Genomic DNA, 23,264 nt, shown 5'->3' with positions numbered 1-23,264 from the left:
CAGGCAGGAACCCCTGAAATTCCTGTCGCGGCTGGGGGGGGGGTGCTGCCGGAAGGCAACTTTGCAAGAATCCTGGCTAAATTAATAATAATTTAAGTCTGAATTCACTCACTTCCGGACCTCACTTCCGCCCTTGGGAGAAGAGGGCGGAAGTGGCTTCAAGCGCAGCCAGGAAGTCCCGCCTCCCGGAAGCGGGGGGCCGCTCTGCCCCTGGGCGCTCGATGGTGTGCGGCCCCTCCCGCTTCCTGTTGTTCCCGGACTCTCTTCCGGGTTGGGGGTTTGGCCGGAGCTGCGCCCGGTAAGTGGAGGCGCCCCTGGGGGGGGGGGGGGAGGGAAGAGGGCCGCCCGGGGAGGGGGCGAGGGAGGCCTTCCCTGGCCGGGAGAGGCAGGATCCTGACCCTGCACCCGGGTTCTGCGCTTGCGGGTCGCCCTGCACGTCGGAATGCGCCCCAGGGAAACTCGCAGGCAGGAGGAGGAGGAGAAGAAGACCCAGTTCTTTGCAGCGCCTGGATCTCTCCCAGGAACCCAGGAATCTGCCTGCCCCCGAGTCAGGCCCTCCAGCTCAGGGATGCCCACACGGGCTGGCAGCAGCCGGAGACATAATAATAATAATAATAATAATAATAATAATAATAATTTATACCCTGCCCTCCCCAGCCAAGACCGGGCTCAGGGCGGTTAACACCAAGTATAAAAACAATTGATTAAAATTTGTTGTTGTTTAGTCGTTTAGTCGTGTCCAGCTCTTCATGACCCCCTGGACCAGAGAACGCCAGGCACTCCTGTCTTCAACTGCCTCCTGCAGTTTGGTCAAACTCATGCTGGTAGCTCCAAGAACACTGTCCCACCATCTCGTCCTCCTTTGTCCCCTTCTCCCTGTGCCCTCCATCTTTCCCAACATCAGGGTCTTCTCCAGGGAGTCTTCTCTTCTCATGAGGTGGCCAAAGTCTTGGAGCCTCAGCTTCAGGATCTGTCCTTCCAGTGAGCACTCAGGGCTGATTTCCTTCAGAATGGAGAGGTCTGATCTTCCTGCAGTCCATGGGACTCTCAAGAGTCTCCTCCAGCACCAGAATTCAAAAGCATCCATTCTTTGGCAATCAGCCTTCTTGATGGTCCAGCTCTCACTTCCATACATCACTACTGGGAAAAACAATGCTTGAACTATACGGACCTTTGTTGACAAGGTGATGTCTCTGCTTTTTAAGACGCTGTCTAGGTTTGCCATCGCCTTTCTCCCAAGGAGCAGGCGTCTTTTAATTTCGTGACTGCTGTCACCATCTGCAGTGATCATTGATTAAAATACAACATTAAAATGCAGCCTCATTTCAGTAGAAACTCAAGTCAAAAACTCAAGTCAAATTGATTAAAATACAACATTAAAATGCAGCCTCATTTCAGTAGAAACTCAAGTCAAAAACTTTTTTGGGGATGAAAGCGCCAAATCTTCAGGGGTTCAGGCCGCCCTGGTGCCAAGGGGGAATGCTCTGCCCTGGGCTGTCTGAATGTAAGATTATGGAGGGTAGTGATTAATGGATATCCATGAGGTTGTACAGTAATGCACGATATACATATATATTCTTAAGTCAGATAAATAGGATATAACACTTAAATAGTACTCGTATATAAGATTATGCACAAACAGTTAATATGTATTACGTAAAATTTATAGTAGGTAGTATATATTATAATATTCACCCTTCCAGGTGGCATAGCTGTCAACTTTTCCCTTTTCTTGCGAGCAATCCTATTTGGAATAAGGGAATTTCCCTTAAAAAAGGGGAAAAGTTGACAGCTATGCCAGGTGGTGTGCATCCTTTTCGATTTCTGTACTTGCAACAGCCCTGTGAGGGAGGCGAGGCGGGGACTGGCCCAGGGCGGCACCCGTGAGCATCAGGATTCGAACCCTGGTCTCTGCCAGGACCTAGTCTGGCATCTGAACCTCCGCCACCACTGACTCCTCAGAGCCTTGCCGGTTGCCAGGACCAGGGGACTGGAAGATGCATTCTCATGTTTTGCTTGTTTATCCAGTAATGGTACCAAATAATTGTTTTCTGCCAGTCATGTAGCTGTTAAAGTAGGGTTGCCAACTCACCGTAACAGCACAGCCTGGCCTGCTCTTGTGTTTTACTCAGCAGATGATAAAGAAGGTTGGCAGGCGAAGCTTTTCCATGGTATGGAAATATAATTGGCTTCTGGCGTCAGCATATCAGCTGGTGGCAGGCTGAAAAGGTGGCATCCCTGGCCTAAAGGCACAGGAAATTTGCCAGGGGGGAATCCTAATCCTGAATAAACACCCACAGACCACCACAACCTCGACATGCGCACTCCATCATCAGTACTGTGGAGATTATAATCCATGGTACCAAATAGTATGGGAAACAGCCCTACTAGAAAAATTAGCCAATAAACTGAAACTGTAAAGGTAAAGGTAAAGGTACCCCTGCCCGTACGGGCCAGTCTTGACAGACTCTGGGGTTGTGCGCCCATCTCACTTAAGAGGCCAGGGGCCAGCGCTGTCCGGAGACACTTCCGGGTCACGTGGCCAGCGTGACATCGCTGCTCTGGCCAGAGCCAGAGCCAGAGCCGCACACGGAAACGCCGTTTACCTTCCCGCTGGTAAGCGGTCCCTATTTATCTACTTGCACCCGGAGGTGCTTTCGAACTGCTAGGTTGGCAGGCGCTGGGACCGAGCAGCGGGAGCGCACCCCGCCGCAGGGATTCGAACCGCCGACCTTTCGATCGGCAAGCCCTAGGCGCTGAGGCTTTAACCCACAGCGCCACCTGCGTCCAAACTGAAACTGACACGGGGACAAATAGAAGAAGACGCCTTCACCCCGGTATGGTTCCCCTTCATCACATACACAGCCCAACACGACAATGACAAAAATCCACCAACAGCATACAAATCAATATGGCTAACCTGATCCAAAACACCCACCCACCCCACTCACACACGAAAACAAAGACCACCAGAGCCAACCACAAATGAACAGCCACACCCTACGCCAACCCCAACCCCAACCTCTCTCACAACAAAGAAACACAAGCAAATAGTAGAGCACCTGCACAAGCAACGCTGACGCAAAACCCCACATATATTAAGTAAAATAGAAACAGTGCCACCCGACCCCACTCATCTTTCCCCCACCCCACCTCTTCCCCATTTTTCTTCCTAACGTCTCAACAAATGAAACCGATTTGTAAAAATGGTACATGGGAAAATAATACGAGAGAGAGACATTGCACACACTTTTGGAAATCAAGAAAATCTTTAATAAAAACACATTAAACAAAAACAACCACCCTAAAACCCCAAAGGATTATAATCTCCACAGTACTGATGATGGAGTGCGCATGTAGCGGGGTGGTGGTCCATGGGTGTTTATTTTATTAAGGATTAGGATTCCCCTCCTGGCAAATTTCCTGTGCCTTTAGCTCAGGGCTGCCACCTTTTCAGCCTGCCACTAGCTGATATGGCGACGCCAGTAGCCGATTATCTTTCCATGCCATGGAAAAGCTTCGCCTGCCAACCCTTATTTATCATCCTGCTGAATAAAACACAAGAGCAGACCAGGCTGGTGCTGTTAGGGTGAGTTGGCAACCCTGTTTTAAAAGTGCATGACTGGCAGAAAACTGGCAGGTATGGATTTCTTCCCATGACTGCGTTTCTTAGTCAAAACAAAATAAAAAAATTCCTTCCAGTAACACCTTAAAGACCAACTAAGCTTTCGTGTGCATGCACACTTCTTCAGATACACTGAAACAGAAGTCACCAGACCCTTCTATATAGTGAGAAGGTGGGGAGGGGTATTACTCAGAAGGGTGGTGGGATTGGGTGATTGGCAGATAGCTGTGATGAGCCTGTTGACGACTCTTAACGACTGCAATAGGTCTTACAGGAAAAAGCAAGGGGTGAGAAGATGAAAAATGGCTTTGTCATGTATAATGAGATAAGAATCCAATGTCTTTGTTCAGACCAGGTCTCTCCATGGTTTTAAGTTTGGTAATAAGTTGCAATTCAGCAGCTTCTAGAGAAGCTTGCACTTAGATGTGCTTGCACTTTGATGTGCTTTTGAACTGCTAGGTTGGCAGGAGCAGGGACTGAGCAACGGGAGCTCACCCCGTCGCGGGGATTCAAACCGCCAACCTTCTGATGGGCAAGTCCTAGGCTCTGTGGTTTAACCCACAGCGCCACTCACGTCCCTATAGAATAAATAAAAGTGCTTTAATGGTAACCCAGGGCCCTTTTAGTGAATTTTCACATGCTGTCTTTGTTACGATATGGATGCAATGCAGCTGCAAAGTGCTAGCTTGAAAAGTAAACATGATGGGAATGTTGGGACTGTCCGTGGGAAACAGAGGGACAGTCAATTCACAGTGCGAAGCACCGGAATTAGCTCAGAGTGTAATATGAGCTCTTCCGTTTGTTCCTGTCCAGGAAGTGTTTGTCACTAGACTGCTGGAGTTTGAAGAGAGCAGTCATGTTTTTTGTAACGCTGCAAAGACAGAAATAAAGACATGTAAATACGTTTCTGTCTATCTCTTTCCCCTGCCAGGGGGCAGGAAAGAGGGGTGTGTTCTTCTCACGCTGAGAAGGATCGCCTATTGCGACCTAGCCTGGACCTTGCTGGGGAATGCAGCCAGGGAGGTCAACAGGGAATCATGCCGGGTGCCTGGGAGAGTTGCCAGTTTCTCCTGATAAAGGCTTGATTTCCGACAGTCTTCTCACCTGACTAGCTTCTGTCTTTTTATGGGAAGTTTGGTCTTTTCAGTACTGAAGATCAAACACCAGCAGAAAGGAAAATTGCAAGGCTCAGTATCTCCTACTAGGTTAATTTTTATTTATTTATTGTGTTTAGGTTTATAAAGCACTACTGAAGCTTGATGATGTCTGAAGATGAAGAAAAGCTTAACTTGCGTCGCCTTGAGCCAGCCATCCAGAAGTTCATTAAAGTTGCCGTTCCAACGGATCTGGAGAGGTTAAGAAAGCATCAGATAAATATTGAGAAGGTTTACTGCTTTCCCCTGAATATTAAGTTGATATTGTATAATTTTACTGACATTAGCGCAACTTAATCAAAGCGGAGATGCTTTGATTGGAACTAAAGTTGGGCAAGTGTGTTTGGCTCTGTTGCACGACAATTTCCGCACCCCTCCTCAACAAAACCCCTCCACCTTCAATGGTTGTTAAAAGTCCATTCCTTTTCTTTAAATTGGGGCCTTCCTATTATTTAAAATGAGGTAGCCAAGGCAGCCTGGGGGTGCTTCCATTTGCTGCAGAACAGCTGAATCGCTGGTCTTTTTTGGGGGGGGATGTTGGGAGGGTAGAGGTCTGCCTCCATTGGCCAATATTTTGTTTGATCTAAATGCATGCTCTGGGTACCCATTCAAGAATCCTGCTATAAACAGAGAAAAGAGGCTGTCTAAGAGTTTGGATTGAGAGTTGCCTTCAGTCTGTGCATCTGCTGAGATGATGACGATGATGATGATGACGATGATGATAATAATAATATAATAATAATAATAATAATAATAATAATAATTTTTTATACCCCGCCTCCCCAGCCAAGACCGGGCTCAGGGCGGCTAACACCAAGTATAAAACAATTGATTAAAATACAACTTAAAAACAAGATTAAAGTACAACATTAAAATGCAGCCTCATTTCAGTAGATACTCAAATCAAAAACTTTTGGGGGATGAAAACGTCAAATCTTCAATGTCAAATGAGGGGACAAGTTGGTTGCAATGATTAGCAGATGCAACTGGGTCAAAATTACCCCCCCCCCCCAAATAAATATTGCTTTCCATGAACTCTGCAGGTAGTTATGGCCTCACTTGGCTGGGTCGCAAGTGTGATTCTAAGTGGAAAATATAATTTATAAACACCAGGTTTATAAAGAGGGTTTGCAAGCCAGTGGGGGCTTCCATTTGCCCTGGCCCAATAAGGAAGTGAGTAATTTGTCGATTATGAGGGTTTTTCGCCCTTAATGCTCTTTTCCTCGCAAGGAAGGGAAAGAGGAAGTCTCTGGGACTAAGTATCTGTAGACATGAAAACAGTAAAAACCGTAAAAAGGCAAATGGCCTCTCCCCCCAATTTTTTTATTCATTTTCCACATTTATCACAAAATGATATAACAAAGAAACACAAAACACACAACAAAAACACACACACTACAATTCAATAAACTGAACACAAAAAGAAATTATTTTCTTCTAATACCTAAATTCTCGTAACATTGATAACTGACATCCTCGAGTCCCCTCTAACTGAATTTCATTATGTCACATTTATAACAGTTCTCCAAGTTCATATTTCTAATAATATTAACTCCTTTCATTTACTAATCTCTTCGGCGTTTTGCAAGGTTTCTTTGAGCCCTAATACTTTATGTGTTTCCACCTCCTAGCTCTCGTCAGTATCTCTCCCTCATTTGCAGGGGAATCTTTCCCTGCAAATGCTCATCTATTTTTCACCAGATTGTGGATGGGGACTCAGAGCACCAGATGTTGGTTCAAACTTTGTTGCAATTGAAGAGTCCCTGGACAAGGAGTTGTGAATGTCTTGCATAATGGCTTTTGTGACATTTCTCAGCGTTGTTGGGTAACACAGGGCTCTCTTTGTTGATGGAGGCTTAAGCTAGAATCAGAGAGCAAAGTTTGCTGCAGTTGAGTGAGTCTGTCCCTTGAATAACGTGTGCACATAGCTTATCTTACCCTTATGTGGCCAGCAGGCGCTGGAATAGCCTGTTCCCCAAACCCCACCATCTCCTCTGCCTTAAGACAACACATGGAATGGGAAATGGCGGTTCTCTTTGTCCTTACTATGAAAACCTATAAAAACACAGATTTTTTTCCTCTCTCTCTCCTTGCCCTTAGTATCAGAGATGCAGACTGTGGGACAGGTTACATGAAGAGCACATCAATGCCGGCCGTACGGTTCAAGTAAGTAGTTAGAAAAGTGCATTCCAGTTTTTGTTGTGAATGTTGCTGGTTTTCCCCAGAAAATACACAGCAGAAGCAAAAATGCAAAGATCTCCCCTTTCTCCTCGTAGGGGACTGTAGCCAACCTAAAGCCTATCCAAGCTTTCCTCCTCCTTCCACTATCCAACCTGTGTTGAATCTTACATTTGGCTGCTCCTTGGGGCAGGACCTGCTCCCTTGCCTGCAACGATCCTATAACAACACACAACATGAAGATATATTACTTTTTCCGTCCAGTTGCGCTTCCTCTGCGCAGCCCCGGGAGAAAAGTAAATAAAGCAGATGCACAGCTTAGTCCATGTGAGAAAGGAAGGAAATCAAGTCCAGACATCTTCTTTCTATCCTAGAAGCATTTATTAGCAAGCAAAAACAGTATTTACAATCCATCAGAATCCATCAGAATCTAGCTCCATTTTCCTCTGATTCCTTTCAGCTTCGGAGCAGCGATCGACTGGAAAACGAAAGCACTTCTCACAGCATACACAACAGAGAGCTGTGACGTACGTCCTGGCTGACGTGAGACACAAAAGGTTAACCCTGTAACCACCACACTCAACAAGTGGAGGGCGTTTGTTGTCAATCTGCTCAGCAGGGAGGCTTCAAATCCTAGTGTGCAAGCCTGGAATGGCATCAAAAGAGTTCTGAGGGATCCTGAGCTGTCCCTGCCTTGGACTTTGTCCCAGGTACACCAGGGTTCACACTGAGAAGGTCAGCGAGGTCAACCAAGGGGAAGCCTCCTGATCGGTTCGAAGCTACAGGTGTCTGGGTGGGTGTAGCCAGGTGTGAACCTGAATCCTTTGAGGATTCAGAGGAGGGAGGAAAGGTTGTTTTCTGCTGCTCCAGAGAAGCGGACACGGAGCAATGGCTCCAAACTACAAGAAAGAAGATTCCACCTAAGCATTAGGAAGAACTTCCTGACAGTAAGAGCTGTTTGACAGTGGAATTTGCTGCCAAGGAGTGTGGTGGAGTCTCCTTCTTTGGAGGTCTTTAAGCAGAGGCTTGACAACCATATGTCAGGAGTGCTCTGACGGTGTTTCCTGCTTGGCAGGGGGTTGGACTAGATGACCCTCGGGGTCCCTTCCAATTGCTAAGACTCTTTGATTTTTTGATTCAATGGAGTATTGCTGGAAAGCAGAGTGTCGCTGGGTTTGCCAGGAGATGGATGGAGAGAGCCCTACCCTGGACAGATTCCTGGTCCCCTCTTCAACATTCACAGCGGCCGTGTTGACGTTATCTTCAATCCTGTCAATCTTCTCCTGCTGGGCCTAGAAGACACAAAAGATTTTTTCAAGCGAAACGGCAGAACAAAAGCACATACCCTGCTTCAAAGTACCAAAGCGCGGAGCCTTCCGAAGTGCTGGATTCTGAAAACTAAAAATAGCCTTTTCTGGCTGAAGCTTATTTCCGTCCCTTTCCATTCAAAGCTGAACCACAATAATGGACTTTCTCCACAAGGTTTTCCCAGTAGTGATGTATGGAAGCGAGAGCTGATAAAGAAGGCTGATCACCGAGAACTGATGCTTTTGAGTGTGGTGGAGTCTCCTTCTTTGGAGGTCTTTAAGCAGAGGCTTGACAACCATATGTCAGGAGTGCTCTGATGGTTGTTTCCTGCTTGGCAGGGGGTTGGACTCGATGGCCCCTTGTGGTCTCTTCCAACTCTATGATTCTATGATTCTAGGATATACAGAATTTGCCTCAGGAAGAAGCCAGCAAATGGCACGAGGCAATGCACACAACAGAGGTTCGCTGTTCACTCAGTTATGATACAACAACTGCAAATGACTTCATTGTCAGCAACTGAAAATACGATGAGATGTGAAATAAGCAAGCCATTTTGGACTTTAATGCCAAGCATAAATACATCAGAAGAGCCTGCTGGATTAGGCCAGTATCCTGTTCTCACAGTGGCCACATAGATGTCTCTGTTGGGAAACCATGGAGGTCTTTATCCCAGTTGATCTCGGTTGGATTTGAATTGATTTCTCTCTGTGCTGCTCTTGTTTTTAAGGTGTACCTTACTGTTCTTAACTTGTATGTGCAATTGCTTTAATAGTTTTTAATAGGTGTAGCTGTTTTATATGTGTTTTTGTTGTCAATTGCTTTGGCGATGCCTCAGGGGAAGCGATTCATAAATGAATAAATAATAATATTTATATCCTGTTTTTTCTAAATCAAAGAATGCAGTAAAATACAGACAGTATAGGTGGTATAGGTGGCCATACCTGGGATATTAGCCTAAGATCTAGTCTCACAGAAAATAAAAGGCATTCCCTATGCAGCCTTTACTGTTTCCCAGATCTGTTTGGGAATTGCCTGTGACCAGTACTTAAGTACTAGAGCAGGTATCCCAGCAAAGGCCCAGGAGAGATTCAGAGGCTTATATCAGGTCCAAGAACTGAGGCTGTCTGGCCGGAATGGAGCTGCTGTCCCAGAATTTGCACCTGATACCTGAACTATTCTGTTAGGTATGAGGAAAGCGCTATTCAGTGGGTTGTGTGTAACCAAATCCCCTGACGGCAACTATTACAGGCCATTCAAATCAGAGAATAATTAAAGAGTGGGAGGGAGTGAAGGAATATATGAAAAAAATAGGGTTCCGGAACTGGAATATTAATAGATAACGTGGTAAGCAAGGAAATAATAAAAGAATCAGCTGAACAATGATTAAATTATAACAACACAACAAGACAGAAGAAGAAGGGATAAAAAGAGAGATCACACATGGATGAAGGAACGGGGGTTATAGGGAATTTGAAATATTATTTATAATATAAAAGCTTTAATATAAAATTTCTAATTGTGTTGTATTTGTATACAGCAAAGAGAAGTTTACAGTAATTAGGTATATTTTAAGTTAGTTTATTATGTGATAGGTTTATGTTAGAAAATTCATATGGATGTTGAATTTGATGTTCGTAATTTTTCTTTTTTCGGTTTTGGAAATAAAAAATTAAAAACAACAACAAACCAAACCCCCCTTTTTGAATTGTCATTTGCAGCAGCTGCGAGCAAATATCCGAGAGATGGAGAAGCTCTGCCTACGGGTCCGGAAGGAAGACCTTCACGCTTTTGGAGAGGATGATCAACCCAGTGAAGGACCAGGCGTCGGTGGCCATCAAGGAATTTCTGCAGCTCCACTTGGAGTCTGCAGAAGAACTGAAGAGGCAGTTTAAGGAGAAAGAGGCGTTGCTCCAGTCCCCATTAACCAGATCAACCACCGTAGCAGGGGGTATGAGTGCATTGTGTTCCTTTTTCAAACAAGTATGTTTTTATCACAAGAAATCTGTATGATCTTTCTGGACAGGAGAGAAACCAGAGTTGAGATGTCATTTAACTGTTAAATGACCCATCTGTTAAATGCAAAATGTTGAAAGCTGCGGGAATGTTTAAGCCAAAGTTGCACATGTTGAAGGCCCTGACATGTTCATGTTTCTTAGTTTCTGCCGCTGAAATCAAAGAGCAAAAAAAAAGCAGCCAGCTTGCAAATACTCAGTATGAAAACCAGTGGAAGTGTTTCAATCTGCTGTTTAAGCAGCGAAATGCAAACGGCCTCGGCCCAGTATACCTGAAGGAGCGTCTCCACCCCCATTGTTCTGCCCAGATGCTGAGGTCCAGCGCCTAGGGCCTTCTGGTGGTTCCCACATTGCGAGAAGCAAAGCTACGGGGAACCAGGCAGAGGGCCCTCTTGGTGGTGGCGCCCGCCCCTGTGGAACGCCCTCCCCACCAGATGTTAAAGAGAAAAACAACTACCTGACATTCAGAAGACATCTGAAGGCAGCCCTGTTCAGGGAAGCTTTTAATGTGTGACATCTTAGTGTATTTTTGGTCTTTGTGGAAGCCGCCCAGATGGGCAGGGTACAAATAATAAATTATTATTATTATCATCATTATTATTATTATTATTATTATTTTATTGGGCGGAACAGAGGAAGCTGCCTTATACTGAGCCAGTCGGTTGGTCTGTCTATCTCAGTAGAGTCTACACCGGCTGACAGCAGTTCTCCAGGGTTTCAGACAGAACATTCACATCCTACCTGAAGACGCAGAGCAGAGAACCTGGGACATTCTCCCTGTCAGGGGAGATGCTCTGCCACTGAGCTGTGACCCTTCCCTCATTGCCCACCCCCCAAACCTGCACATAGTGCCATTGCTCTTACTTCCTTAAAATCCCCCCCTCCCCCACCAGGGCCCACCTTTTCTGGGTAGCCTTTAAATACATCATCATCTTCATTATTCGACCACCCTTCATTTGAAGATCACGAGGCATTTGATCCTAAATGTGTGCATATACGGGATGCGGGTGGTGCTGTGGGTTAAACCACAGAGCCTAGGACTTCAGAAGGTTGGCGGTTCGAATCCCTGCGACAGGGTGAGCTCCCGTTGCTCGGTCCCTGCTGCCAACCTAGCAGTTTGAAAGCACGTCAAAGTGCAAGTAGATAAATAGGTACCACTCCAGTGGGAAGGTAAACGGCGTTTCCGTGCGCTGCTCTGGTTTGCCAGAAGCGGCTTAGTCCTTGCTGGCCACATAATCCGGAAGCTGTTATGCCAGCTCCCTCGGCCAATAAAGCGAGATGAGCGCCGCAACCCTAGAGTCATTCGCGACTGGACCTAACGGTCAGGGGTCCCTTTACCCTTTACCATCTGAAGATCATGAGGCATCTGACCGTAAATGTGTTCATCTCACAGTGATACCTTGGTTCTCGAACGAATCCATTCCGGAAGCCCATTCAGCTTCCGAAACTTTCACAAACTGAGGCACAACTTCCTAGATTGGTTGCAGGAGCTTCTTGCACTCAAGCAGAAGCTGCGTTGCACGTTTGGGTTCCGAAAAAATGTTTCAAAACAGAAGCATTTGCTTTGGGTTTTCGGCATCTGGGACCAAAACGTACGATAATGGAGGCGTTCGGGAACCGAGGCTTGGCTGTGTTTCTTTCTATGTAATCTTCTTCTGACTGTCTCTGCCACCATCGTCTCCCCTGTGCTCGTTTTTAGATTGTAAGCTCCTGCAGCAGGGGTTTGCCCCTGTTGACAGCCTGCATAAATAACGCTCATAGAATTTGTAGAGTTGGAAGGGGCCTGCAGGTCATCTGAGTCCAACCCCCTGTAATGCAGGAATCCCTGACAGATGGCCACCCATCCTCTGCTTAATAATAATAGTAATAATAATAATTTATTTATACCCCACCCATCTGGCTTCGTTTCCCCAGCCACTCTGGGCGGCTTCCAACAAAGTATTAAAATACAGTGGTCTGTTAAACATTAAAAGCTTCCCTAAAGAGGGCTGCCTTTGGAAGTGTCTTCTAAAAGTCTGGTAGTTGTTGTTCTCTTTGACATCTGGTGGAGGGAGTTCCACAGGGCGGGTGCCACCACCAAGAAGGCCCTCTGCCTGGTTCCTTGTAACTTGGCTTCTCGCAGTGACGGGAACGGCCAGAAGGCCCTTAGAGCTGGACCTCAGTGTCCGGGCTGGATGATGGGGATGGAGACGCTCCTTCAGGGATACAGGACTGAGGCTGTTTAGGCTTTCAGGGTCAATTGTGCCCGGAAACGTACTGGGAGCCAATGGAGGTCTTTCAAGACCGGTGTTATGTGGTCCGGCGGCTGCTCCCAGTCACCAGTCTATCTGCTGCATTCTGGATTAGTTGTAGTTTCCGGGTCATCTTCAAAGGTAGCCCCACATAGAGTGCATTGCAGTAGTCCATGCGAGAGATAACCAGACCATGCACCACTCTGGAGAGACAATCTGCGGGCAGGGAGGGTCTCTGCTAAAAAACTTCCAAGGAAGGAGAGTCCACCCCCATTTATCCGACGGCTGTTAAATCGAATTGGGGTGGAGGGCTGGAAGCTCTTTATCTCTTGCTAGGTTAACCCTCTGGGATGCATTGTGAGACTTTGTGATCTTTCCACTCAGAAACGTTTTACGATTGCCAGCAACGAAGGACTCTCTCAGAGTTACATCAGACGTTCTCCCCTCTCCCCCGAAATCCCCCCAGGATCAGAACGCGGCGAATCGTGGGAAATGCTTGAAGAGGTAGGCTGGTCTTCTACTCTTAGGGTCCCTTGGACAAATCTAGAGCAGCAGAAGAGTAACAGCACATTTTTTTGGATCTCTTTGTAGGACTTGATTGAGCTCAGCAACTGGTGACGGACTTCTCTCTGCTTGTTAACGTAAGTATGGCAAGATTAGGGTTTTAAGGTTCCTCCTGCGTTCAGAAGAAAGGGGCAAAAAGTTGGGCAGCACAATTCTTACGTCTCTGGAGTGAGAAGAGAAATATGCAGAGAGTTTAGTCTCTGCGGCTAACAGATTGAGGTTGAATCCTGACAAGACAGAAGTACTGTTTTGGGGGGACAGGGGGCAGGCGGGTGGGTGGATGACTCCCTGGTCCTGAACGGGGTCACTGTGTCCCTGAAGGACCAGGTGCACAGCCTGGGAGTCATTCTGGACTCAAAGCTGTCATGGAGGCACAGGTCAGTTCTGTGTCCAGGGCAGCTGTTTATCAGCTCCATCTGGTACGCAGGATGAGACCCTACCTGCCCGCAGACTGTCTCGCCAGAGTGGTCCATGCTCTAGTTATCTCCTGCTTGGACTACTGCAATGCGCTCTACGTGGGGCTACCTTTGAAGGTGACTCAGAAACTGCAATTAATGCAGAATGCGGCAGCTAGACTGGTGACTGGGAGTGGCCGCCAGGACCATGTAACACCGGTCTTGAGAGATCTGCATTGGCTCCCAGTACGTTTCTGAGCACAATTCAAAGTGTTGGGTGCTGACCTTGAAAGCCTAAACGGCCTCGGTCCTGTATACCTGAAGTCCAGCTCCAAGGGCCCTTCTGTGGTTCCTTGCTGCGACAAGCCAAGTTACAGGGAACCAGGCAGAGGGCCTTCTCGGTAGTGGCACCCGACCCTGTGGAACGCCCTCCCACCAGATGTCAAAGAGAACAACAACTACCAGACTTTAAGAAGACATATGAAGACAGCCCTGTTTAGGGAAGCTTTTAATGTTTAATAGGTTATTGTATTTTAGTGTTTTGTTGGAAGCCACCCAGAGTCGCTGGGGAAACCCCGCCAGATGGGCGGGGTATAAATAAATTATTATTATTATTATTATTATTATTATTATTATTGCTTTCTGCAGGGGCCAGGTGTACGAGGGTCTACCTTGTGGAGAGGTGCCTTATTTGCACCCGAACTTAACAGGATTGGCATCCCCACGCCTCTGCTGATGCCTAGGGCGTTCAGTCCTCTTTTCGGTATAAATCAGCACTAATAATAATAATAATAATAATAATAATAATAATAATAATTTATTATTTATACCCCGCCCATCTGGCTGGGTTTCCCTAGCCACTCTGGGCTGCTTCCAACAGAATATTAAAATACAATAGTCTATTAAACATTAAAAGCTTCCCTAAACAGGGCTGCCTTCAGATGTCTTCTAAGAGTCATATTTTTCTCTTTGACATCTGCTGGGAGGGTGTTCCACAGGGCGGGTGCCACCACCAAGAAGGCCCTCTGCCTGGTTCCCTGTAACTTGGCTTCTTGCAGCACCTCCATGCCAACTTGTCCCTCCCTTGTCATCACAGGACCTTGCGTGCCAAATGGTGGTGGGGGCTTGGTGGGCTGAATTTGGCCTCTGGGATGGAGGTTCCCCACCCCTCCTTTTTATATTTTTTTATTGGGTCACAAGAATGCGTCACAAGACTGCGTCACAAGAATGGGACGCAGGTGGCGCTGTGGGTTAAACCACTGAGCCTAGGATTGCCGATCAGAAGGTCGGCGGTTCGAATCCCCGCGATGGGGTGAGCTCCCATTGCTCAGTCCCTGCTCCTGCCAACCTAGAAGTTCGAAAGCACGTCAAAGTGCAAGTAGATAAATAGGTACCACTCCGGCGGGAAGGTAAACGGCGTTTCCGTGCGGTGCTCTGGTTCGCCAGAAGCGGCTTAGTCATGCTGGCCACATAACCCGGAAGCTGTATGCCGGCTCCCTCAGCCAGTAAAGCGAGATGAGCGCCACAACCCCAGAGTCGGCCACGACTGGACCTAATGGTCAGGGGTCCCTTTACCTATAAACAAGAATAATGTTATACAAACCAGCATACCACGTTTTCTCATGACTTTTGTATATCGCAAAAAGAGCATAATTAACGTGGGAAATTATCTGTGACATATGTTTCATTATTAGTGGTCAGTGTAGAAGTTTTTGGTTCATGAATTGGTTTAAGCAATTAGGAAGAGGAAGGGGGAAAAGGGGGAGGGCGAACGGTGAGTAGGGTTGGGTGGCTATATTTCTATTATTCTACTTAGTTGGGGGGGGGGTTGTGTTAGCATTGCCCACCCCCTCCTTTAAAGGTTAATACCATCAGTTTGAATTGGGCCCCCAAATGCACCAGTAGTCAGTGCAGAATTGCACTCCGCATTCCAGTTTTCTGGCCCACGACCACCTAGGCAGCCACATTTCGCATCGGTTGACATTTCTGCATCGCCTTTGATGGCAGCCTTGTGGTTGTTGTTGTTGTTTAGTTGTTTAGTCGTGTCCGCCTCTTCATGACCCCCTGGACCAGAGCACGCCAGGCCCTCCTGTGTTCCACTGCCTCCTGCATGCTGGTAGCTTCGAGAACACTGTCCCACCATCTCGTCCTCTGTCGTCCCCTTCTCCTTGGGCCCTCCATCTTTCCCAACATCAAGGTCTTTTCCAGGGAGTCTTCTCTTCTCATGAGGTGGCCAAAGTCTTGGAGCCTCAGCTTCAAGATCTGTCCTTCCAGTGAGCACTCAGGGCTGATTTCCTTCAGAATGGAGAGGTTTGATCTTCTTGCAGTCCATGGGACTCTCAAGAGTCTCCTCCAGCACCAGAATTCAAAAGCATCAGTTCTTCGGTGATCAGCCTTCTTTATCAGCTCTCACTTCCATACATCACTACTGGGAAAACCTTGTGGAGAAAGTCCATTATTGTGGTTCAGCTTTGAATGGAAAGGGACGGAAATAAGCTTCAGCCAGAAAAGGCTATTTTTAGTTTTTGGAATCAGCACTTCGGAAGGCTCCACGCTTGGTACTTTGAAGCGGGGTATGTGCTTTTGTTCTGCCGTTTCGCTTGAAAAATCTTTTGTGTCTTCTAGGCCCAGCAGGAGAAGATCGACAGGATTGAAGATAACGTCAACACGGCCGCTGTGAATGTTGAAGAGGGGACCAGGAATCTGTCCAGGGTAGGGCTCTCTCCATCCATCTCCTGGCAAACCAGCGACACTCTGCTTTCCAACAATACTCCATTGAATCAAAAAATCAAAGAGTCTTAGAATTGGAAGGGACCCCGAGGGTAATCTAGTCCAACCCCCTGCCAAGCAGGAAACACCGTCAGAGCACTCCTGACATATGGTTGTCAAGCCTCTGCTTAAAGACCACCAAAGAAGGAGACTCCACCACACTCCTTGGCAGCAAATTCCACTGTCAAACAGCTCTTACTGTCAGGAAGTTCTTCCTAATGTTTAGGTGGAATCTTCTTTCTTGTAGTTTGGAACCATTGCTCCGTGTCCGCTTCTCTGGAGCAGCAGAAAACAACCTTTCTCCCTCCTCTATGTGACATCCTTTTATATATTTGAACATGGCTATCATATCACCCCTTAACCTCCTCTTCTCCAGGCTAAACATGCCCAGCTCCCTTAGCCGTTCCTCATAAGGCATCGTTTCCAGGCCTTTGACCATTTTGGTTGCCCTGCTCTGGACACGTTCCAGTTTGTCAGTGTCCTTCTTGAACTGTGGTGCCCAGAACTGGACACAGTACTCCAGGTGAGGTCTGACCAGAGTCTGACATCTTCCTGATGTTTAGTTGGAATCTCTTTTCTTGTCACCTGAATCTATTGCTTCAGGTTCTGCCTCTACAGCAGCAGGAAACACCGTTTTTCAGGTGACACGCCTCCCTCATAAGCTACAATGACAACTCAGCCTGGAGCCATAAGAAAACCATAGGAAAGGCTGCAGTTCAGTGCCTCCTCCTCAGGTAGTCTTTGGCGATCCCTCGTAGCTGAGGAAGATTGTCCTCCATAAACATGGTTTTAACAATGAGCCCGTAAGGGACTGTGGAGGCCAATTCTGGATCCACACGTCCTTCCACAGTGGGGACATGGGTTTATTTGGTTCTATGTTTTCTAGAGAATTCATCAAGAGCGCATATTTTGTGACTTTTAGAGATTTAGAAGATTTCTGTTTAATAATAATATTTTTTTTATTTATTTATATCCTGCCCTCCCCAGCCAAGACCGGGCTCAGGGCGGCTAACAATCAATAATAAAAACAAGTTGATTAAAATACAACTTAAAAACAAGATTAAAATACAACATTAAAACATTAAAGTGCATTAAAACTCTAACACATATGGATGGAAGACTTTCTACAAGTGTTACTCAGTGGGAATTTCTCTTTTGACTCCAGGATTTTGATTGGAGCATCATTTTTTTAAAAAATTAATTATCCAATAAGTTAGGAAGAAGCATAGGGGAGAGCTGGTTTATTCTCTTTGCTTGTTCGGTTTATTTGGTTTTGCAGAGAGTGTATATTTCGTATTGTTTTATGTTCTGTATAGATTACAGTGGTACCTTGGGTTACAGGCGCTTCAGATTACATACGCTTCAGGTTACAGACTCCGCTAACCCAGAAATAGTACGTCGGGTTAAGAACTTTGCTTCAGGATGAGAACAGAAATTGTGCTCCGGTGGCAGCAGGAGGCCCCATTAGCTAAAGTGGTGCTTCAGGTTAAGAACAGTTTCAGACCTCTGGAATGAATTAAGTACTTAACCCAAGGTAAAGGTAAAGGGACCCCTGACCATTAGGTCCATTTGTGGCCAACTCTGGGCTTGTGACACTCATCTTGCTTTATTGGCCAAGGGAGCTGGCGTACAGCTTCCGGGTCATGTGGCCAGCAGGACGAAGCCGCTTCTGGCGAACCAGAGCAGCACACGGAATCGCCATTTACCTTCCCGCCAGAGTGCTACCTATTTATCTACTTGCACTTCAATGTGCTTTTCAACTGCTAGGTTGGCAGGAGCAGGGACCGAGCAACGGGAGCTCACTGTCGCGGGGATTCGAACTGCCGACCTTCTGATCAGCAAGTCCTAGGCTCTGTGGTTTAACCCACAGCGCCACCCGCGTCCCTTCCTTCCTTAACCTGAGGTAACACTGTATAAAAAGAGTTTATATTGACATTGCATTGTTGTACTTGGTCATCGTGTCGCCTTTGGATATTACTGACAGTCTCCGGGTAGCAGGAGCAACCAATCCCATGTCCCACCCCCCCGATTAACTACCGCTGTATAAGACGACCGCCCCCTTTTTTGGCAAAATTTTCTAAGAAAAAACCCTTGTCTTATACGTGGAAAGGGACGCGGGTGGTGCTGTGGGTTAAACCACAGAGCCTAGGACTTGCCGATCAGAAGGTCGGCGGTTCGAATCCCCATGACGGGGTGCGCTCCTATTGCTCGGTCCCTGCTCCTGCCAACCTAGCAGTTCGAAAGGACGTCAAAATGCAAGTAGATAAATAGGTACCACTCCAGCAGGAAGGTAAACCGCTTCCGTGCGCTGCTCTGGTTCGCCAGAAGCGGTTTAGTCCTGCTGGCCACATCACCCGGAAGCTGTATGTCGGCTCCCATGGCCAGTAAAGCGAGATGAGCGCCACAACCCCAGAGTCGGCCACGACTGGACCTAATGGGCAGGGGTCCCTTTACCTTTTCCTTTATACGCGGAAAAGTACGGTACTTTCTCGCAACACCAGCTCACTCCTTTCTCTTGTCTTCCTTCTTCTCCAGGCTGCCAAATTCAAGCTGGCCGCCCTGCCTGTCGCCGGCGCCCTCATTGGCGGAGTCGTCGGGGGTCCAATTGGGCTCCTGGCCGGCTTCAAAGTGGCCGGCATTGCTGCCGCGCTGGGCGGTGGAGTTTTGGGCTTCACGGGTGGGAAGCTGATCCAGAGGAAGAAGCAAAGGATGATCGAAGGCCTCTCGGCTCCCTCCTCCTGCAGCTGCCCAGACCTCCCCAGACCAAGCGACCGAGAATGTAGCTGAAGGTTGGGTCTCCTCTGGCGAGCCACCCGCCTCCGCTTTGGATCCCCCTTGCGCCCGACGGACCTGAAGAGCAGATCCAGCCCTGGCAGCGTTTGGAAAGGGTAACCCCGAGTCCCTCTCTCCGGTTGGGGCCAAGAAGGCTCGCCCTTCCATTTTGAAAAGTGGGGAAGCCAGAGGCAGGTCAGAAGGCGTGTGCCAAAGGAGCAGCTTTCTCGTTCGAGAACTAAGGGGGCGTTGTTCGCAAGACACCTTTTCCTGGAGAAACAGACAAGGGAGATTTTAAGTCGTAAATTTTTCAGTGCCTGGTCCATCTTCCCTGCAAGCGTACAAATAAATGTCTCCTTCAGGGTTCTTTGTGGTGGAATCTTTAGCCAAGTTTGAAGTTCAAAGCCTGGACTCTTTTCATACACCTGTTTGGCTCAGGTGAAGAAACTGACCTTCGCCTTTGCCCAAGTGCTGCATTTGTGGGATTTTTTTTTTTTAAGGCGCAGACTTTCCCAAAACTTAACCTTTCAGGCTTTAGGACAGAAGTCCTGCGCACTCTCTATCTCTTTATAAAGTGTTGCTTTTAGGGAAATGGGAACTGTGCTTTGCGAACGAATCTTCACAGTGTTTCAGGTTCTCTTCGGAAGTATCCGCTATCGACCACCAAGTGTTGGAGGACTCTGTGGTGACCAAATTTCTGGATATATTGGACGGGACACTGATCTCCCATAATCCCTTTTCCCCATTGCCACATCGGCCAAATTCTGATGGGAGGGAATCAAAGATGAGCCAAAGATAACGCCATACTGTGCCATTGCTCTCCTGACAGTTTTTTTTCCCCTGGGTGTTGAGTTTTCTGAATATGAAGCCTTTTTCTTTTTAAGTGCTCCAACGTTTATAAGTAAAGTTTGATACGTGCTTAAAAGGAGTTCCATTTTTCTCCGGCACAAAAGAAGTCTTAATTCAGTGTCTGAAGATGATGTCTCTGCATCTTGGTCTACCCAGAGCTTGGTGGCAGGATGGGTTTCCTTGAAATTGTGCGATTGTCTCTCATCAAGGTTTGTGTCTTACCTGAAGGCCAAGACCTGTGTCTTCTTCGTTCCTCTGACAGCGGACTCGGGACTTCAACATTGTTGTCTGGCCTGTACAGAACAGTATACAGGAGACTAGGATTCTGGTGTCAGTGGGTCGCTATGTTGTGTGGGTCACAAGCACCACCCTCCACATGAAAACCACTCTTAAATATTTTGAACTTGCCCACCTAAACCCAAAGATGGTAGTGCGGTTGTGGGGAACGTCCATTATACGCCATTTGTTAAGCGGAGCAGCAAATTGTTTTACTGGGTGATTTAATTAAAGCGGGAGTTCTTAATGACATGGGAAATAAAAACCATTTTAAAAATTATAGTTACTTGTGTGTTCAGAGACCGTCTTTTACGAAAGCAAAAGAAATCACCACTCGGCCGTTTGATCCGTGGAGTTGCCACTGTCTCAGGTCCCATGTAATAGCCGCTCTGCATTTATAAGATCTTCGGAACTCCCTGCCTCATGATGCGAGGCAGGCGCCTTCACTGTATTCTTTTTGGCACCTGCCCAGAACTTTCTTTTTAGGTGAGCCTAACAGAGAGTTGATTCGAGTTTTAATCTGTTATTGCCGCTGTTTTGATTTCTGGAGCCTTTTATTATTGTTGTTAATTCTTCCCAATAATTTCATGATTTTCTGTGTTTTGTAAACCGCTTTGAGGGTTTTTTAAAAAAACAATCCAGTAGAGTATAAATTTTTATGAAATAAATATATCTATATATATCTATAAAGAATGGAGGGATTTGTTCCCTTGTGCTTGGGTGCTTCAAATTCAGGATTGTTAAGGAGGTTATTTGTGACTCAGCGTTTCTGACTTTCTAGTTTAGAGAAAAGGTGAGTCCGGGGGCAACACAATAGAAGTTTATAAAACTCTTTGTGGAGAAAGTGAACAGAGGATAGTTTTCCTCCCTCTCCTGTAGCACTCGAACTCGTGTCCGTCCAACGAAGCTGAATGTTGGAAGGTTCAGGACCGATGAAAGAAAGCTGTGATTCCTTGCATATTGGGGTTGGGATAGATGTCCTTTGGGGGTCCCTTCCAAGTCTACAATTCTGTGGTTCTAGGAAGGTGTGCAAACTATGTCAGCCTATCCCAAGGGGAAAGGAATAAGAATGAGAAACCTGCTGCAAGAGGATCATAATTCTCTCCTCCTGAGACCTTTGGGAATTCCCCAAGTCTCTGGATGAGGCAGCAGTTCTCCCAGAAGGCCAAGAGGGGGCAGCAGTGCACTGCCCAACGTCACAACAAAAGAGTCTTGTGGAGTCATCAAGACTAAACAGCTTTATTGGGGCATCAGCGTTCATGAACTAGAGTCCAATTTGCCCCAGTCTATTTGAATGGTTATATTAGTTGGCGATACATAAGAAGACCCTACTGGATTGTTGTTGTTGTTGTTGTTGTTGAGTCGTTTAGTCGTGTCCGCCTCTTCGTGACCCCCTGGACCAGAGCATGCCAGGCCCTCCTGTCTTCCACTGCCTCCCGCAGTTTGGTCAAACTCATGCTGACTGCTTCGAGAACACTGTCCCACCATCTCGTCCTCTGTCGTCCCCTTCTCCTTGTGCCCTCCATCTTTCCCAACATCAGGGTCTTTTCCAGGGAGTCTTCTCTTCTCATGAGGTGGCCAAAGTCTTGGAGCCTCAGCTTCAGGATCTGTCCTTCCAGTGACCACTCAGGGCTGATTTCCTTCAGAATGGAGAGGTTTGATCTTCTTGCAGTCCATGGGACTCTCAAGAGTCTCCTCCAGCACCAGAATTCAAAAGCATCCATTCTTCGGCGATCAGCCTTCTTTATGGTCCTGCTGGATTAGATTCATGGAATTGCGAAGAGTTGGAAGGGATCGCAAGGCTCATATAGTCGAATTCCCCATGGTGCAAGGATATTTTGCCCGCCACCCTGAGATGATGATAATAATAATAATAATAATAATAATAACAACAACAATAATAATTTAAAATTTTATTTATACCCCGCCCTCCCCAGCCAAGACGGGCGGCTAACACCAGATATAACACAATTCAAATACAACTTAAAAAACAAGATTAAAATACAACATTAAAATGCAGCCTCATTTCAGCAGAAACTCAAAAACTTTTTTGGGGATGAAAACGTCAAGTCTTCACCAAGGCCAACTATCCAGACTGGTCGTGTGTAGGCCAGAAAAAAGCCAGGGAATTCCCCAAATAGGAGTTCCATCACAGAAAGAGAAAGGAAAAAGGAAAGAGGGGGAGGGGATCAAGTTGATTCCAAGCCAAAGGCCAGATTAAGAGTCTTCTGCGCTACTGAATGAGCTATCCCTTGGGACAATGGCTCATGCAGTCGATCATCCTGTTCTCACAGTAGCCAAGCAAATACCCCAGTGGGAAACACACAAGCAGGATTCGAGCAGAAGAGCAGTCTACCCTCCTGGGTTTCTCCAGTGACTGGTATTTGGCAGCATTGCCTCATCTGACTGCGGAGGTGGGAGTAGCCATTGATATCCCTCTTCCATGAATTTGGCTTGCACAGACGTCCAAGTTGGTGGCTGTTAACTGCCTCCTGTGGCAGGGAGTTCCAGAGTTGAAAATGGGTCCTGCCCTCTTCCTTCCCTGCCTTGGAGACACTCCCTGGCACACACAGATAGATCCTCGTAGCTACGGGACCGCCTCTCCCAATATGCCCCACGGACGACCTTAAGGTCCATATTTAGCAACACCCTAGAGGTCCCTAAGGAAGTCAGATTAGCCTCAACTAGAGCCAGGGCCTTTTCAACACTGGCCCCGGCCTGGTGGAACGCTCTGTCTCATGAGACCAGGGCCCTGCGAGATCTGATTTCTTTCCGCAGGGCCTGTAAGACAGAGTTGTTCCGCCTGACCTTTTAGATTTGCCTTGAGTGAGTCTTTGAACCTCTTTTGTTGACTGCCAGCATTACGCTTTCCATTTTTAAGTTTGGAATAGAGTAGTTGCTTTGGAAGACAATCATCAGTCGTCCGCACAACGTCACCAGTCCAACATGCGATGCCAACCGATCTATTCGAGGCCCTTCCTGTGCTGTCAGATGCGAAAACTGTGCTTTGAGTACAACATGAAAGGGTTGGGGTTTTTTTTAGGTTTTTCTTTTTGCAGGTCTTTATGTTGAGTGGGATACGGACTGTCCTCTGATTTGCATGGCCATCCTACATACGCTAAAATAATACA

The 23,264-nt window shown here is 47.0% G+C and overlaps 1 protein-coding gene across 1 annotated transcript; it reads left to right on the top strand.

Annotated features, from left to right (window-relative positions):
* Positions 1 to 213: 213 nt before the first annotated feature.
* STX17 (syntaxin 17) lies at positions 214 to 20,415 on the top strand. The gene is given in 11 exon segments (XM_079984499.1): positions 214 to 298; positions 4,860 to 5,010; positions 6,880 to 6,945; positions 9,984 to 10,052; positions 10,054 to 10,213; positions 12,893 to 12,906; positions 12,908 to 13,012; positions 13,100 to 13,118; positions 13,121 to 13,149; positions 16,093 to 16,179; positions 18,772 to 20,415. Coding segments are annotated over 10 exon segments (927 nt in total). The 5' UTR covers positions 214 to 298; positions 4,860 to 4,884; the 3' UTR covers positions 19,024 to 20,415.
* The last annotated feature ends 2,849 nt before the right edge of the window (positions 20,416 to 23,264 follow it).

The sequence above is a fragment of the Podarcis cretensis genome (assembly GCF_951804945.1).
Source record: "Podarcis cretensis genome assembly, chromosome: 7".
Lineage (NCBI taxonomy): Eukaryota > Metazoa > Chordata > Lepidosauria > Squamata > Lacertidae > Podarcis > Podarcis cretensis.
The sequence above is the reverse complement of the archived record's forward strand: the minus strand, read 5'-3'. Positions and strand labels throughout refer to the sequence as shown.